A 16,087-nucleotide genomic window follows, 5' to 3' on the forward strand; every position below is an offset into this window, starting at 1 on the left:
CAGAGGAACACAAGGAAACATCATGCCTCAGATGGCTACAGAGAAACACAGGGAAACAGCATGCCTCAGATGGCTACAGAGAAACACAGGGAAACAGCATGCCTCATCGATGGCTACAGAGGAACACAGGGAAACATGACGTCTCATAGATGTCTACAGAGGAACACAGGGAAACATTATGTCTCATAGATGACTACAGAGGAACACAGGGAAATATGACATCTCATAGATGGCTACAGAGGAACACAGGGAAACATGGCGTCTCATAGATGGCTGCAGAGGAACACAGGGAAACATTATGTCTCATAGATGACTACAGAGGAACACAGGGATACATCATGCTCTCAAATGTCTGACAGAAATTTTATAAGAAAGTTTAAAAATGATTGTATTGGCTAGCATGTAACATAATTGCAAAGTGGCTGGCAAATTTGCCATAGTTCTGAGTGGATATTAGTTGAGAAACTATTAAACACAGACATCTACCTTTGAAAATAGGAATATAATATATCGTACATAAATATACATGCTTTATACATGCTTTATATGAACCTACACATCCAAGTATAACTGACCAAATTATAAAAAACAAGCATAGTAATTTTGAATTCTGTAAAGTGAGTGTGGAAGAGGTGAAAAAAAGTATTGTTGTCTATCAACAATGACAAGCCACCGGGGTCTGACAATCTGGATGGAAAATTACTGAGGATGGTAGTGGACGATATTGAGGATGATAGTGGACTATATTGCCACTCCTATTTGCCATCTCTTCAATCTTAGCCTACAGGAAATAGTGTTCCCTCAGGCCTGGAGGGAAGGAAAAGTCATTCCGCTACCCAAGAATAGCAACGCACCCTTTACTGGCTCAAACAGCCGACCAATCAGCCTGTTACCAACACCAAGTAAACAAATTAACAAGAGATTTTCTGCATGCTTATAGGGAAGGGCATTCAACATGTCAACAAATGGCTGATGATTGGCTGAGAGAAACTGATAATAAAAAGATTGTGGGAGCTGTTTGCTAGACTTTAGTGCAGCATTTTGACATTAGCAATAATAATTTGATGATATAAAAACATATATGTTACGGCTTTACATTCCATGATAGTGTATGTTCCAGCAGGTATATCTCTCTGGTCCTCCCAAAACCAATTCCTCCTTTGGCCGCCTCTCCTTCCAAATCTCTGCTGCCAATGACTGGAACGAACTACAAAAATCTCTGAAACTGGAAACACTTATATCCCTCACTAGCTTTAAGCACCAGCTGTCAGAGCAGCTCACAGATTACGGCACCTGTACATAGCCCATCTATAATTTAGCTCAAACAACTACCTCTTCCCCTACTGTATTTATTTATTTTGCTCCTTTGAACCAAATTATTTGTATTTCTACTTTGCACATTCTTCCAATGCAAATCAACCATTCCAGTGTTTTACATGCTATATTGTATTTACTTCACCACCATGGCCTTTTTTTGCCTTTACCTCCCTTATCCTGTTATGGATGATGCGAATTTTCGCAGCTTTTTGTAAAAAATCGCGCAACATTTCAAAGTCCTGCTTCTCATGCCAGGAATATAGTATATGCATATGATAAGTATGTGTGTATAGAAAACACTCTGAAGTCTCTAAAACTGGTTAAATCGGGTCTGTGGCTATAACAGAACGTGTTTAGGAGTAAAAATCCCTGGTAAAACTGTTTACCAAAAACACAAAAAAAATATTAGTCCGCCATTCAATGTATTGTTTAAGACGACAGAAAATTTATATGTAAACGCCTACAGATTCCACACGATGTTGCCATTGCTATCAATATCTGACTCATTTATCCTTTGTTACAACACGAATAGACCCCTCCCTTCTTGAGGCGCACCATAGTATGTTGTGAAACTGAAAAAATGGACGATGATTTCCAGACTTGCTGCTATCGAATACAGATCGCCCCGTGATCAATTTGATACATCATTAACGTTTATTAATACCTAAAGTTGGTTTAGAAAAGTCGTTTGAAGTGATTTGTAAAAGTTTATAGGCGACTTTTGTAATTTTAAAAAGTGACGTTGCGTCTTGTAAATGGGCTTTTCGCAGCATCAGACTGGCGTTCAGAAAATGACATTTTGGGTATACAATGACGGATTTAATCGGGAAAAAGACCCAATTGTGATGTTTATGGGACATATAGGAGTGCCAACAAAGAAGCTCGTCCAAGGTAATGAATGTTTTATATTTTATTTCTACGTTTTGGGTAGCGCCGGCTACCGCAAAATCTGTTGTTGGTATTTTGGGGGGGGTGCATGCTATCAGATAATAGCTTCTCATGCTTTCGCCGAAAAGCATTTTACAAATCTGACTTGGTGGCTAGATTCACAACGAGTGTAGCTTTAATTCAGTACCTTGCATGTGTATTTTTATGAAAGTTTGAGATTTATTGAGTACTATACTCGAGTACTATAGGTGGCGCTCTGAAATTTCCGCTGAGCAGTCCCTGTGCAGGGACCACCTCCGTAAGTCGTTATCTTACCTAATTTGCTCACATTGTATATAGACGTATTTTTCTACTGTATTATTGACTGTTTGTTTGTTTTATTCCATGTGTAACTCTGTGTTGTTGTATGTGTCGAACTGCTTTGCTTTATCTTGGCCAGGTCGCAATTGTAAATGAGAACTTGTTCTCAACCTGCCTATCTGGTTAAATAAAGGTGAAATAAAATAAAAATGTAGAGAGTTACCTGTCTAACAGAACACAGAGAGTTCTTTAATGGAAGCCTCACCAACATAATCCAGGTAGAGTCAGGCATTCCCCAGGGCGGCTGTCTAGGCCTCTTACTTTTTTTCAATATTTACTAATGACCTGCTACTGGCTCTGAGTAAAGCCTGTGTGTCTATGTATGGTGATGACTCTATACTCTACACATGTCAGCTACCACAGCAAGTGAAATTACTTAAAGGGCTGCAGTCTGTATCAGAATTGGTGGCAAGAAATAAGTTAGTGCTAAATATTTCAAAACCTAAAAGCATTGTATTTGGGACAAGTCATTCACTAAATCCTAAACCTCAACTACATATTGTAATGAATAATGTGGAAATGTAATGAATAATGTGGAAATTGAACAAGTTGAGGAGACTAAACTGCTTGGCGTAACCCTGGATGGTAAACTGTTATGGTCAAAACATGTTGATGCAACAGTAGCTAAGATGGGGAGCTGAGAACTGTCCATAATAAAACACTACTCTGTCTTCTTAAGAATGATACCAACAGGGCAAGTCCTAGGCCCTAGTTTTGTCACAACTGGAACACTGTCCAGTCATGTGGTCGGGTGCAACAAAGAATAGGGCAGAACAGGGAAGAACAGGGCAGCACTGCTGGCCCTTATATGTACATGGAGAGCTAACATTAATAATATGCATGTCAATCTCTCCTGGCTCAAAGCAGAGGAGAGATTGACTTTTACAACTATTTGTATATGTGAGAGGTATTGACATGTTGAATGCACCTAGCTGTCTGACACCCATGCATACCCCACAAGACATGCCACCAGAGGTCTCTTCACAGTCCCCAAATCCAGAACAAACTATGGAAGGCGCACACAGTACTACATAGAGCCATGACTACATGGAACTCTCTTCCACATCAGGTAACTGATGCAAGCAGCAGAATCAGGAAAAAAAAACTGATAAAAAAAACACCTTATGCACTCTACACACACATTCACATGGATTTTGTGTTGTAGATATGTGATACTAGAGTAGTGGCCTGAGGGCACACACTTAACGTGTTGTGAAATCTGTTGTGAATGTATTGTAATGTTTTGAAAATTGTGAAACTACCTTGATTTTTTTGGGACCCCAGGAAGAGTAGCTACTGCCTACGTAGGAACTAATGGGGATTGATAATACATAGAAATACAATGGGACCTTGTCATACTAATGTTGTCGCCTACCCATATCGCATATGTCATATTGCACACATATGCATACTGTAACTAAGAAAAGGTAGCAAGCCAGACACCATTATACATTAAAAAGAGTATGTTCGAAGTAAGTGGGGGCATTTTCAATCATGTGGTGCACATTCATATCAAGGTACACTGCATCCGCTGGCGAATAAACAAGAAATCAGTATTCAGGAGCAGAGGGTTCTGAGAGTGCTCAGTGGTGAATATCGACAAGGGTATCTGTACATGTCTGGAGACGACAGATGAGAGGAGAAACTTCCATGTGTCAGACTGAGGATCTTGATGTACAACTAACAGGGATTACCTGAGACCCAGATAGTTAAGCCAGGGGACTGATCACTACAGGTTCCCTCTGGCTTTAAACCATTTCATGTTGTTACCCCTTTGAATGACACTTTATAAGGAGGGCAGCACATGGATAACAGCTCTATGTGATTGTGAGATACATTTAAATATAGTGCATATCCTGTCATGGGGTGTATTGTGCAGTATTGTCAAGAACACATTTGAGAAAGGAGTGGTGAGTGTTACTGTAAGGTACTGTATATAGTGTAGCTAAGAAGAGCATACGGGGGGGACTCACAGTTGTGGCAGGTGGCTCCAGTGTATCCTGTCCCAGAGCAGTCGCAGTAGAAGCAGCTCCAAGACTGGGAACACTGCCCTCCATGTTCACAGAAGTTGGGCAGACATCTGGAGATAGGCAACAGCAGAAATATACATGACGTTGTCATGTATAAAGATATCTATACTATACATGAGCAAATGCCAGTGTGTTCATAATAAAAAAATTAAAAACATTCTAAAGGTAGAGAATCAACTGCAAATCTGTTTTTACAATGTCAGAGATTGATGATATACTGTACGCATACTAGTTATTTGTTTTAAAGATTCTAAACTTGTTTTCCCAGTAATAAACACAAACAATCACACAATGAAAGGTCTTAGAAGGATAAAGTGTTGGCAAACAAAGAAATGCAATCAAAGCCCAACCACAGATCTCACAATCCTTTCTGTAAAGACGGGTCAAAATGTGATTTGTCTTTGTGTCCAGGCCTACTATCCTGAACCTTGCATTATCCGCTAAGGAGACTCCCTCCCGATATATTTTTCATTGCCTTGTCATTATCAAGGCACGGTCTGACACCCGAGTACTCAAGAGGTGAGACGATACAGTTTGTGCATTTTTCTTTTGCCGTTGTTTATTTATGATTTACAAGACCGCTCGGTAAATCCCAAATTAATTGGTACCCCTCAAACTCAGATTGTTTGGGCAACTGGTAAACAAACACAGTACTGTGTCATTATGTTTGAACAAAATAAACGGCAGCATAATCACATCAAACCCAGAACATGTGTTTATGGGATTTGAACACCCAGCGCTTCACAGAAATTCCTCTGCTAACCACAATTTCCTGATTAATAGTATTCTCCTCAAGCCTCCTTCAGTTTTGCGTAATTGCCCGGCTTTCAAGCACGCAGCTATACAAGCAGGCATCTACAATTTCATACACTGTCGTCTTTCTCCCATGAATTGCTATGGACCGGAGTGACCGCGGCATGGATAAGGTGACAAGCCGTGGTTTCATTATCGTAGTACTGTTTCTATTGTTGTGTTCACGGCTGCCCTCGCAGGTCATGAAATTAGAAGCCGCGGCACAGAAGTGAACACTTGCAAAAAAAACTGTCGTCATGAAATTTGATTGGACACAGAGAAAAGAAGATTAGCACTCGTAAAGGTTAATCTTCCAATCCTTTTAATGAAGCATAGTTCTGGTAGTTACATCAAGACACGCCACTCTGATGGACGATGACACATTTCCAACCGTCTGCTTGCACTAGCCTCCCTAAATAATATTGCATGGCAGTGAAATCTACAACACATTCAGCGTACTCTTTGAGGAAGGCTCCATGAGAGGCAGCCAATAATTTTGTTGTCACCAAGCATCTCATTTCCTCTTTTTACAAATTCTATTGCTTTAACTAACATCAACTAACATTTAATCTGTAATTGTTCCACACACTCCAACGGCATCTCAATCTGCCGGTTCGCATTCCGAACAGAACAATCAGGTATAGCTATGATCTGACATCAGAGGTAGGATTCCCCTCAGGGTGAATACAAGGAGAAACGCCTGCTCTCTTGTTTGTCTCCTCCCTGTAAGTGTTCCCGTGTTTCCACAACCTTGCCATGACATCCATTCAGCGTGTACTAATTCCACCCATTGGTCCCACAACAGAATGGGGCAATAAGGGAATGAGAGGACGCCCCGCGCCACACAGGAAGCAGCTTGTTAGCAGGGCCCTCAACCAGGATGATGAGGCTACAGTACCAGGCTCCATTGCATGGTCTAATTGGCTGAGCCTATCTGTAAGGCTATCTCTATTGGCTGTGGTGGAGAGAATAAATGCCGTTTTGTTTTAGTTTCCAAACACACCAAAATGTGGGGATTGGAGCCCTACCTTACTTGGTATAACATCTGCAGAAACCCTAAAGTCCAACCTGTCATGGATGCCACATGTGTCAAACTGCAGCTCCTTGAAGTCTCCTAGTCGTCCTTGGTGCACCAGGTTCAGGTCCATGGGCTGGCTGTTGATGGAGAAGAGACGCATGCACCCCTGGAACGCCAATGTGGGGTTCTCACAGCCTGAGACGTTCAGAGACGGACAACCTGTGACACAGATTGAAAAACTGTTGCAAAATCATCATATTTTCATCATCCAGCATTTCCTGTATACATCTTTAGATAATGTCTTCAGAAGCTGCACCAAAACCTGACCACCAAGACCTGGTCTCATGAGACAGTTATGCAGACAACAAGTGTGTGGCCTTACCTCCGAAGTAGAGGCTGTCTCCTGCCTCCATGTGGTCTCCCAGCTCCATAGTTGAGGACGGCTCATTGTCCAGAGTCATGGTGACCTGGAGACCTCGGGAGCTGAGACTCGCAGAGTGCCACAGTCCATCATTCACTCTGTGACCTGTGGACACAGCGAGGTGTTGTTTCTGTGCATGTCACATTTCAATGAGACACCACCAATCTCTATTACAGGCTTATCAGACATCACTCGCAGGTTCTTTCAGGGACTGTTGATATTACCCATCTCCAACATCTCCAACATGGGTAATATTTCAGATTTCGTTGTTCGTGCTAGGCCTACATATTGCAAATCAGAGCCTGTCATTGGCTGTGTGATCTATGGTCACGTGCTACGACATACTACACTGTACTATGAAGAGAAGAGGACATGGAAATACAAATGAATGACTATGTGGTTGGTCAGATTGAAGCTAAGTCATTGCCAGAGGACAGAACGTAATGCTGTGACTGTACTGGTGGTTATTGTTGGATGAAACATTGATTTGGCCGTCGGTACCAACTCAAAATAGACCTACAGTAACAGTGGATTGTGGGATATTAATTTTGATTGTCCTTTATAGTGAAGGGCTTTCCAAGCTGTGGCGGTCTTTCTGTGGGTCTATAATTCCCTCTGTGCCTGCCATCTGCTGAAAGTCTGGGCTCTGCAATCCAATGTAATTCTACATGTTATTTCTGTCTGACTGCAATCCTGCAGAACTGGCATCCAAAATACAAGATATAAAGGATGGCATTTTAACTCAAACCATTCAAAGAAGATGAAGCGTCCTCTGAGTTTATAGGGGGCAAAAGATAATATAAATGATGTAGATGAAATGTGCAAAACCAAACACAGATGGTCTCCGCCTGGATGATGGATGAGTTTTTCACTGTCTGCCTGTTTCACTGGAATGAAGAGCCTTTTATACTCTGAGTCCCCATAGACAGAACCACTGATTCCAGCATAGAGTGGGCCTGGGTCAGCTAGACTAGGGGCTGTTGGCCCTCACCGGTGGAGACCTCTTCTTTCTGCTGGGCTGACATGTGGTGGGTCAGGCGCAGCCGACTGTTGCTGATCTGCAGCTCCAGTCGCTGGGGCTCCAGGGCCAGCCGGGTGGAGAGCAGTAGCCCATCTGGGTTCCACGTTCTGAACTGGAAACGCACAGCGAAGCCCCCTGAAGCAGACAGCGTGGCCGGGAGCGACAGGAAGCTGCTGCTGGAGCTCAGAAAGGTAGTGGACACCAGCTGGGGCTCAGAGCACGAGAAGGTCACGTTGCCCTGGTGACACACACAGAGCACACATATGACGGAATGATTTACACACCATCATCAACATGATGAATAGATAATGAATCTCATGTTGGGTTTACTGTATGTTCATCTGAGCAGAATGACAAACAGTGGGCTGGTAAAGGAAGGTATCAACTGAATATGGTACTTAGATAACTAAATTGCCTGTAAGAACCCCAAAAATTATTGAGAATGCCATATAAAGCCAAATGACTATCTGAAATGTAAAAGGTGCATTACAAGACCACCACAAATGAAGAAATGTAATACAATATCAAACTATGACATTTCTGAGTTTCTCCACTCCAATCTAGGTCAGCCGTCAGGTGGGCAAAGAAAGAACACACTAATTCCAAGTGGTCCAGAGGCCTTGTGTGGTACATGGAGCTAAAGAGCAGCCATGTCAATTGAGGTCAGCGGCCCATCAATCCCAGAGCCTCAGAGGCAGGGAAGAGCAATCGGCAGCACTTGACTCTCAATGTGATCCCTCGCCACCAGACCACCACCTCAGGTGCTATTCCACATTGAAATTCCATTACGGATTCCATCATGGCAGTCAGTGAGCAAAATTGCTCACTTTCTCAATTGTAAGTAAAGGCCTTTTAACATAGCAATCAGAATTTCAAGGGAAAAAAAGGTGCCTGTGATACAATTATGTGGCACTTAGGCTTCTGTCTGATTTGATGGGGAGGGGGGGGGGGGGGGGGGGGAGTCTATTCATGTGTTTAGAATTAATGACATAGGAGTGAGGGTCAGATATAACTTAAACGGTAGAGAGAATATAGATTGGTTTTCTCACTCAATGTTTCCCTCTACGGACAGAAAGCTATGTGACTAACTCAAATACAAATGTGATTAAACATAGTCAAATCACATTGTAGGCAAACGTGAAATCTCACTGCAACAGTGCAATTAAAACAGTCTGAGTTCACAGAGGCCTTGGTTGATTAACTACTTTGTCCCCATACTATTTTAAAGGATGTACTAATAATCTATGGTATGGTTGGTTGACAATGGTTGTCATACCACGCTGTAGATCTGAGGCTTGCGTCGCTTGGCTAGGTCGATGATGTTGATCCCATTGTAGTAGAGGTTCTCCATGCAGCCATGGAAGTTCTTCCTCAGGAAGGTACCAGGCTTACCTGGCAGTGGGATGCCCCCGAAGCTGAGCTTTGATGAGGAAAAAGGGTGAAACGTTGACATCACTATTAAACGTAAACAGGATTAATTCAAATTGCCACAATTAGTAAGATAACTTGGTTGAACTATTTACTTGGTCTGAAGTGTCTGACTATTCTACAGTAAGGTGTTTGGATAGACACACCTCATAGTCCACCTCCAGGGAGTCTCCTTCCCCCTTGGTCCTGAAGTGCTGTGTGTGGGTGTCCACGGTGAGGTTGACCTGCTTGTTGAAGCGCTCGATGAGGACAGAGTGCCAGTGCTGGTCGTCCAGAAGACTGCTGAGAGTGACCGCAACACGCCCACTGCTGAACCGCAGCCGTGTGTCATCTGAAGACAGAGAACAGACAGAGAGCAAGATAATATGGTTACTTTGATATAGATCATAAAACAGTCCAGTATATTGAGGAAAGAAGAAGTCTCCTTGTGTCCTGTTACACATGACCTTTGACTCCTTGACCTCTGCGAGATGACCTTTACCAGGTTGAGGTAGAGGGCCAGCATGCCCCGGTGTGACTAACTCACCCAGGTTGAGGTAGAGGGCCAGCCTGCCCGGGTGTGACTAACTCACCCAGGTTGAGGGCCAGCTTGCCCCGGTGTGACTAACTCACCCAGGTTGAGGTAGAGGGCCAGCCTGGCCCGGTGCAGCTCCAGTGTGATGTAGTTGCCCCTCTGACCCTCTCCATGGAGCAGCACCCCCTCAGCCTGGCGGCTCTTGAAGCGCAATGAGATCACATCCTTCACCGTGCTCATGGACTTCTGGTTAAACCGGTAGAGCAGGGAACTTCTGCCATCAAAGTCTGCCACGTCTGATTCTGAAGGCAATCAACAGATAGTTAAACGGTTTGGCACAAAGAGCCTATTATGAACAGACTGCTATAGCTCTCTGCACTTCATACCTATGAAGGAAATGCTAGTGTCTACATCAATGGTAGTATTTAAATGTACACTGAACAAAAATATAAAAGCAACATGTAATGTGTTGGTCCCATGTTTCATGAGCTGAAATAAAAGATCTCCGAAATGTTCCATAAGCACAAAAATCTTATTTCTCTAAAATCTTGTGCACAGAATTGTTTACACCTGACAGGTGTGGCATATCAAGAAGCTGATTAAACAGCATGATCATTACACAGGTGCGCCTTGTGCGGGGAACAGAAAAGGACACTCTAAAATGTGCAGTTTCGTCACACAACACAATGCCTCATAAGTCTCAAGTTTTGAGGGAGTGTGCAATGTGTCGTGTGGGGGAGCGGTTTGCTGGTGACGACGTTGTGAACAGAATGCCCCATGGTGGCGGTGGGGTTATGGTATTGGCAGGCATAAGCTACGGACAACAAAAACAATTGCTTTTTATCTATGGCAATTTGAATGCACAGCGATACCGTGATGAGATCCTGAGGCCTTTGTTGTACCACTCATCCGCCGCCATCACCTCATGTTTCAGCATGATAATGCATGGCCCCATGTCACAATTCCTGGAAGCTGAAAATGTCCCAGTTCTTCAGTGGCCTGCATACTCACCAGACATGTCACGCATTGATCATTTTTGGGACGCTCTGGATTGACTTGTACAACAGCGTGTTTGTTCCAGTTCCTGCCAATATACACCAACTTTGCACAGCCATTTAAGAGGAGTGGGACAACATTCCACAGGCCCCAATCAACAGCCTGATCAACTCTATGAGAAGTGTTCCGCTGCATGAGGCAAATAGTGGTCACAGCAGATACTGACTGGTTTTCTGATTCATGCCCCTACCCTTTGTTTTAAGGTACACTATACAGTATATACAAAATTATTGAGACACGCCTTCAAATTAGTATATTCGGCTATTTCAGCCACACCCGTTGTTGTATAAAATCGAGCACACAGCCATGCAATCTCCATAGACAAATGTTGGCAGTAGAATGGTCTTACTGAAGAGCTCATTGACTTTCAACATGGCACTGTCATAGAATGCCACCTTTCCAACAAGCCAGTTTGTCAAATTTCTGCCCAGCTAGAGCTGCCCCGGTCAACTGTAAGTGATGTTATTGTGAATTGAAAACGTCTAGGAGCAACAACGGTTCAGCCGCAAAGTGGTAGGCCACACAAGCTCACAGATGGAATCGCAGAGTGCTGAAGCGCGTAGCGTGTAAAAATCATCTGTCCTCATTTGCAACACACTACCGAGTTCCAAACTGCCTCTGGGGGCAATGTCAGCATAATAACTGTTTGTCGGGAGCTTCATGAAGTGGGTTTCCATGGCCGAGCAGCCTCACACAAGCCTAAGATCACCATGAGCAATGCCAAGTGTCAGCTGGAGTTGTGTAAAGCTTGCCCCCATTGGACTCTGGAGCAGTGTGAATGTGTTCTCTGGAGTGATGAATCACGCTTCACCATCTGGCAATCGAAAGGAGGAATCTGGATTTGGTGGATGCCATGAGAACGCTACCTTCCCGAATGTACAGTACCATCTGTAAAGTTTGGTAGAGGAGGAATAATGGTTTGAGGCTGTTTTTCATCCCTTAGTTCCAGTGAAGGGAAATCTTAAAGCTACAGCAATCGATGACATTCTTGACGATTCTATGCTTCCAACTCTGTGGCAACAGTTTCAGAAAGGCCCTTTCCTGTTTCAGATGCCCCCGTGCACAAAGCGAGGTCCATACAGAAATGTTGTTAAGATCGATGTGGAAGAACTTGACTGGCCAGCACAGAGCCCTGACATTAAGTACATCGAACACCTTTGGGATGAATTGGAAAGCCGACTGCGAGCCAGCCGACCTCACTAAAGCTTGTGGCTGAATGGAAGCAAGTCCCCGCAGCAATGTCCCAACATCTAGTGGAAAGCCTTCCCAGAAGAGTGGAAGCTATTATAGCAGCAAAGGGTGGACCAACTCCATATTAATGCCCATGATTTTGCAATGAGATGTTCGATGAGCAGGTGTCCACATACTTTTGGTCATGTAGTGTACTTGGTTTTTACCTGCATTAAGTACTAATTTCAGTTCAACAAAGGCTTTCTGCAGGGCAATAAAGGCAGATTGAAACTCTGACAGAGCTTTATCAGCTGTGGGAGCAATAGCATACACCACAGTGTCATCTCTATACACTATAAAGTTACAATTTTGTACAGATAAATGAATATCGTACATTTAAATATTGAAAAGAACCAGACCAAGAATCGATCCCTGTGGGACACCTTTTGTTATGTCCATAAAACATGATTTAAAACCATCAGTAAATACTCATTCACATACATGTTTGTTTGAACTCATCCAAGATTGATTTAGACTGTATTTGTCTTACAGGCCACATACACTACAACAACAAAAGTATCTGTGACCAACAGATGTATATCTGTATTCCCAGTCATGTGAAATCCATAGATTAGGGCCAAATTAATGTTTAAATTGACTGATTTCCTTATATGAACGGTAACTCTTGTAAAATCTTTGAAATTGTTGCATTGTTGCGTTTATATATTTTTTCAGTATATATTATGCTGGAAGCCATTTCCATGTGTAACTGGATAGGGAAAATCTCTGACATAGACTTGTTATTTTTCTTAGATAATTGCAGTATCTAGCTCTTGTGCTCGCTCACCCCTTTCGGTCATACACAATTGATTCCTGTAAGTGCTCAAAAAGGCAAGTTATTAGTTTGCCATAGGGAGAATTGTCAGCCTTACCCATTGAATTTATTCACTGAGAGACCTGGAGTACATTCATCTCTATTTACATATCCATTAATGTAATGACATGAACATTGCAGAATAAAAAATAAAAAAAATGTTCATCTCTCTCCCTCACTCGCTCTTTTCTCTCTGTGTCATGAATTGATCGACCTATTTTATAGTTCAAAATGAAGATGTGTATTGCCCCTCCTTTTATTTACTGTACTTTGAGCTGCATTTATTAGCAGAGCATCCAACATGAATACAGGGATCATGCTGTGGAACCATTCGGCATGATGAAAGTGCTCACTCAGGGATAATTCTAACTGTCCAGTAATACACTAATGATATATATATTAGTATGATGGTAATTCACATGTTGATCAGAGTATTTTAATTTATTGTTGGAGCTAGTAACTTCAGCATTTTGCTGCACCTGTTGTAACACCTGCAAAATCTGTGTACACGGCCAATAAACGTTAATTTAATTAGATTGATTAATTTAGCATTACCCTGGATCTCAACTGGCATGCCTGCCTGGCTGTTACTGTCTGTCTCTATTGGTCGGCATTTTACTTTAATAATTTGTGATAAAAGAGAGAATTGCATCAATATCAAAATCCTATCTACTATATTTCTGCAGTTGTCCTCAAACATCCTGCTTTCATTCAAGGTTATACACAGAAGTAGGGTGTTCTGGATGTAATGGGTGGAGGGGCTACTTACTGTAGGCATTATGATATTAGCTGAACGTGTTTGGTCTGAATGTAAGGGATGGTGGTCTGATCACTCACTGTAGGCACAGCCTATATGGTCTGAATGTAAGGGCTGGTGGACACTTTAATGTAAGCACTGTCTATATGGTCTGAATGTAAGGGATGGTGGTCTGATCACTCACTGTAGGCACAGCCTATATGGTCTAAATGTAAGGGATGGTGGTCTGATCACTCACTGTAGGCACTGCCTATATGGTCTGAATGTAAGGGCTGGTGGTCACTTTAATGTAAGCACAGCCTATATGGTCTGAATGTAAGGGATGGTGGTCTGATCACTCACTGTAGGCACTGCCTATATGGTCTGAATGTAAGGAATGGTGGTCTGATCACTCACTGTAGGCACTGCCTATATGGGCTGAATGTAAGGGCTGGTGGTCACTTTAATGTAAGCACAGCCTATATGGTCTGAATGTAAGGGATGGTGGTCTGATCACTCACTGTAGGTACAGCCTATATGGTCTGAATGTAAGGGCTGGTGGTCACTTTAATATAAGCACAGCCTATATGGTCTGAATGTAAGGGATGGTGGTCTGATCACTCACTGTAGGCACTGCTTATATGGTCTGAATGTAAGGGCTGGTGGTCTGATCACTCACTGTAGGCACAGCCGTAGACCTCCACTCTGAGTCCCACCCAGCCACTGGGGTTCCAGTCCAGGGGGACGAAGCGCAGGAAGCGGCCTCTGATAGAGTGGGACAACTTGTGGTGGACGACACCGTCAGCATTCACATTCCCCACAAACCTCTGCAGACAGATGGAGAGAGGAGGAAGAGAGTAGGGAGGAGAAAGAGAGGAAGGAGAGAGAGGAGTAAGAGGAGAGGGAGAGGAGAACAGGCAGCAGGGAAACGCCAACATAAATATATAAATACGTATTTAATATATACACTACGGTCAAAAATTAAAGAACACCTACTCATTCAAGGGTTTTCATTTTCCTTAATTTGACTATTTTCTGCATTGTATAATAATAGTGAATACGTCAAAACTATTAAATAGCACATATGGAATCATGTTGTAACCAAAAAAGTGTTAAACAAATCAAAATATATATTATATGTGAGATTCTTCAAATAGCCACCCTTTGCCTTGATGACAGCTTTGCACACTCATGGCAATTTCTCCACCAGCTTCATGAGGTCACCTGGAATGCATTTCAATTAAGACATGTGCCATCTTAAAAGTTAATCTGTGGAATTTATTTCCTTCTTAACCCTTGTGTAGACTTAACATTTTCTATACTCCCCTTGTCCTAAGTGTCAAAAATGACCTACCTTCACTGAACCCCTATAATAAAAGCAGCTTAATTGAATTTTAAAACCCAAATCTATTTTGCATGAAGAAACCACCTGTCAAACTTTGTGAACATCTGGGTTGTCCCTCTTCACAATGCTAAAAGAATGCATTTAAATCAGTGGAAACCACTCATTTCTTTTACAACATACCTGTCATGATTGTTTTCTTTACTAAAGTAGAGGTTTATTGTTAGTACTGCTAAAGGTACTGCATAGGTGTAACCATACATTTTTTAGCAAGAGATAGCACTTGTAAAGCCTAAGAAAGTAGCCGAAATGTGCAGAAAGTAGTTTCAAATGCATTTTATTGAAGAGAAACAATAACAGTCTTGAACTTTATTTGGCAACATAGTGATAAATTCTTATATACTGTACAATGAGGAATTCAACTACAAAATACTAGTCTTCTACCATTTTTTTGAGCCAATGCTCACACCCACAAGGTGTAAAAACAACAACAATAAATAAGAATAAAATAATAGAGATACAAAACAAAAACGTGAAGAACATGAATCAATCAACTCTAATTAGCACATGTAGGGCAATATGCAAGTGTGTGTGCATGGACTTTGCAGATATATTTCCTTCTTTGGGGGGCATAATTGGCATCTCCTCCTCTTGCTTGCCCCAGCTGCAGCCTCAGGTGGATCAGGACAAGATTCAGCCCCCTGAACAGCTTTCACAAGCACTGCAGAGGCTGATGTGCGGGGGAGGCGATCCCTTCTTTGAATGTGTGGGGTTACAAGTGCCTTTCCCAGCTGTTCCAGGAACACGCTCCTCTTTTTCCACTTATCAGGCATCCAGGTAGGGTTGAACTTGTTCCATACTACAAAGTTATTGTATGAGGACACATCAATGATGTTATGGAAGATGACCAGGGGCCAGTCATCCTCCTGCAGCTGTAAGTTCAGGGAAACTTGTCCAGGTTGTCCATGCCTCCTTTGTTGTGGTTGTAGTCCAGCATGATGGCGGGCTTCCTGTCGTCGCGATCACTGATCTCAGCCGTTTTGTGCAATGTGCTCAGGAGGACCACATTCATGTTCCTCTTTGGGAGGTAAGAAACTAGAGTGATGGTGAAGGCAAACTT

At 42.6% G+C, this 16,087-nt stretch overlaps 1 protein-coding gene across 1 annotated transcript in view; it reads right to left on the bottom strand.

Moving 5' to 3' along the window:
• Nucleotides 1-16,087, bottom strand: part of LOC139380300 (contactin-associated protein-like 5) — a 109,997-nt gene that overhangs the window by 22,913 nt on the left and 70,997 nt on the right. Inside the window, exons 4-11 of the mRNA XM_071122887.1 lie at nt 14,305-14,452; nt 9,888-10,091; nt 9,422-9,606; nt 9,124-9,267; nt 7,818-8,085; nt 6,788-6,931; nt 6,456-6,624; nt 4,539-4,645 (exon numbers count right to left, since the gene is read on the bottom strand). Of these exons, the coding sequence (XP_070978988.1) occupies nt 4,539-4,645; nt 6,456-6,624; nt 6,788-6,931; nt 7,818-8,085; nt 9,124-9,267; nt 9,422-9,606; nt 9,888-10,091; nt 14,305-14,452 (1,369 nt within the window). The remainder of the gene's footprint in view (nt 1-4,538; nt 4,646-6,455; nt 6,625-6,787; nt 6,932-7,817; nt 8,086-9,123; nt 9,268-9,421; nt 9,607-9,887; nt 10,092-14,304; nt 14,453-16,087) is intronic.

This window comes from Oncorhynchus clarkii, chromosome 22, assembly GCF_045791955.1.
Source record: "Oncorhynchus clarkii lewisi isolate Uvic-CL-2024 chromosome 22, UVic_Ocla_1.0, whole genome shotgun sequence".
NCBI lineage: Eukaryota > Metazoa > Chordata > Actinopteri > Salmoniformes > Salmonidae > Oncorhynchus > Oncorhynchus clarkii.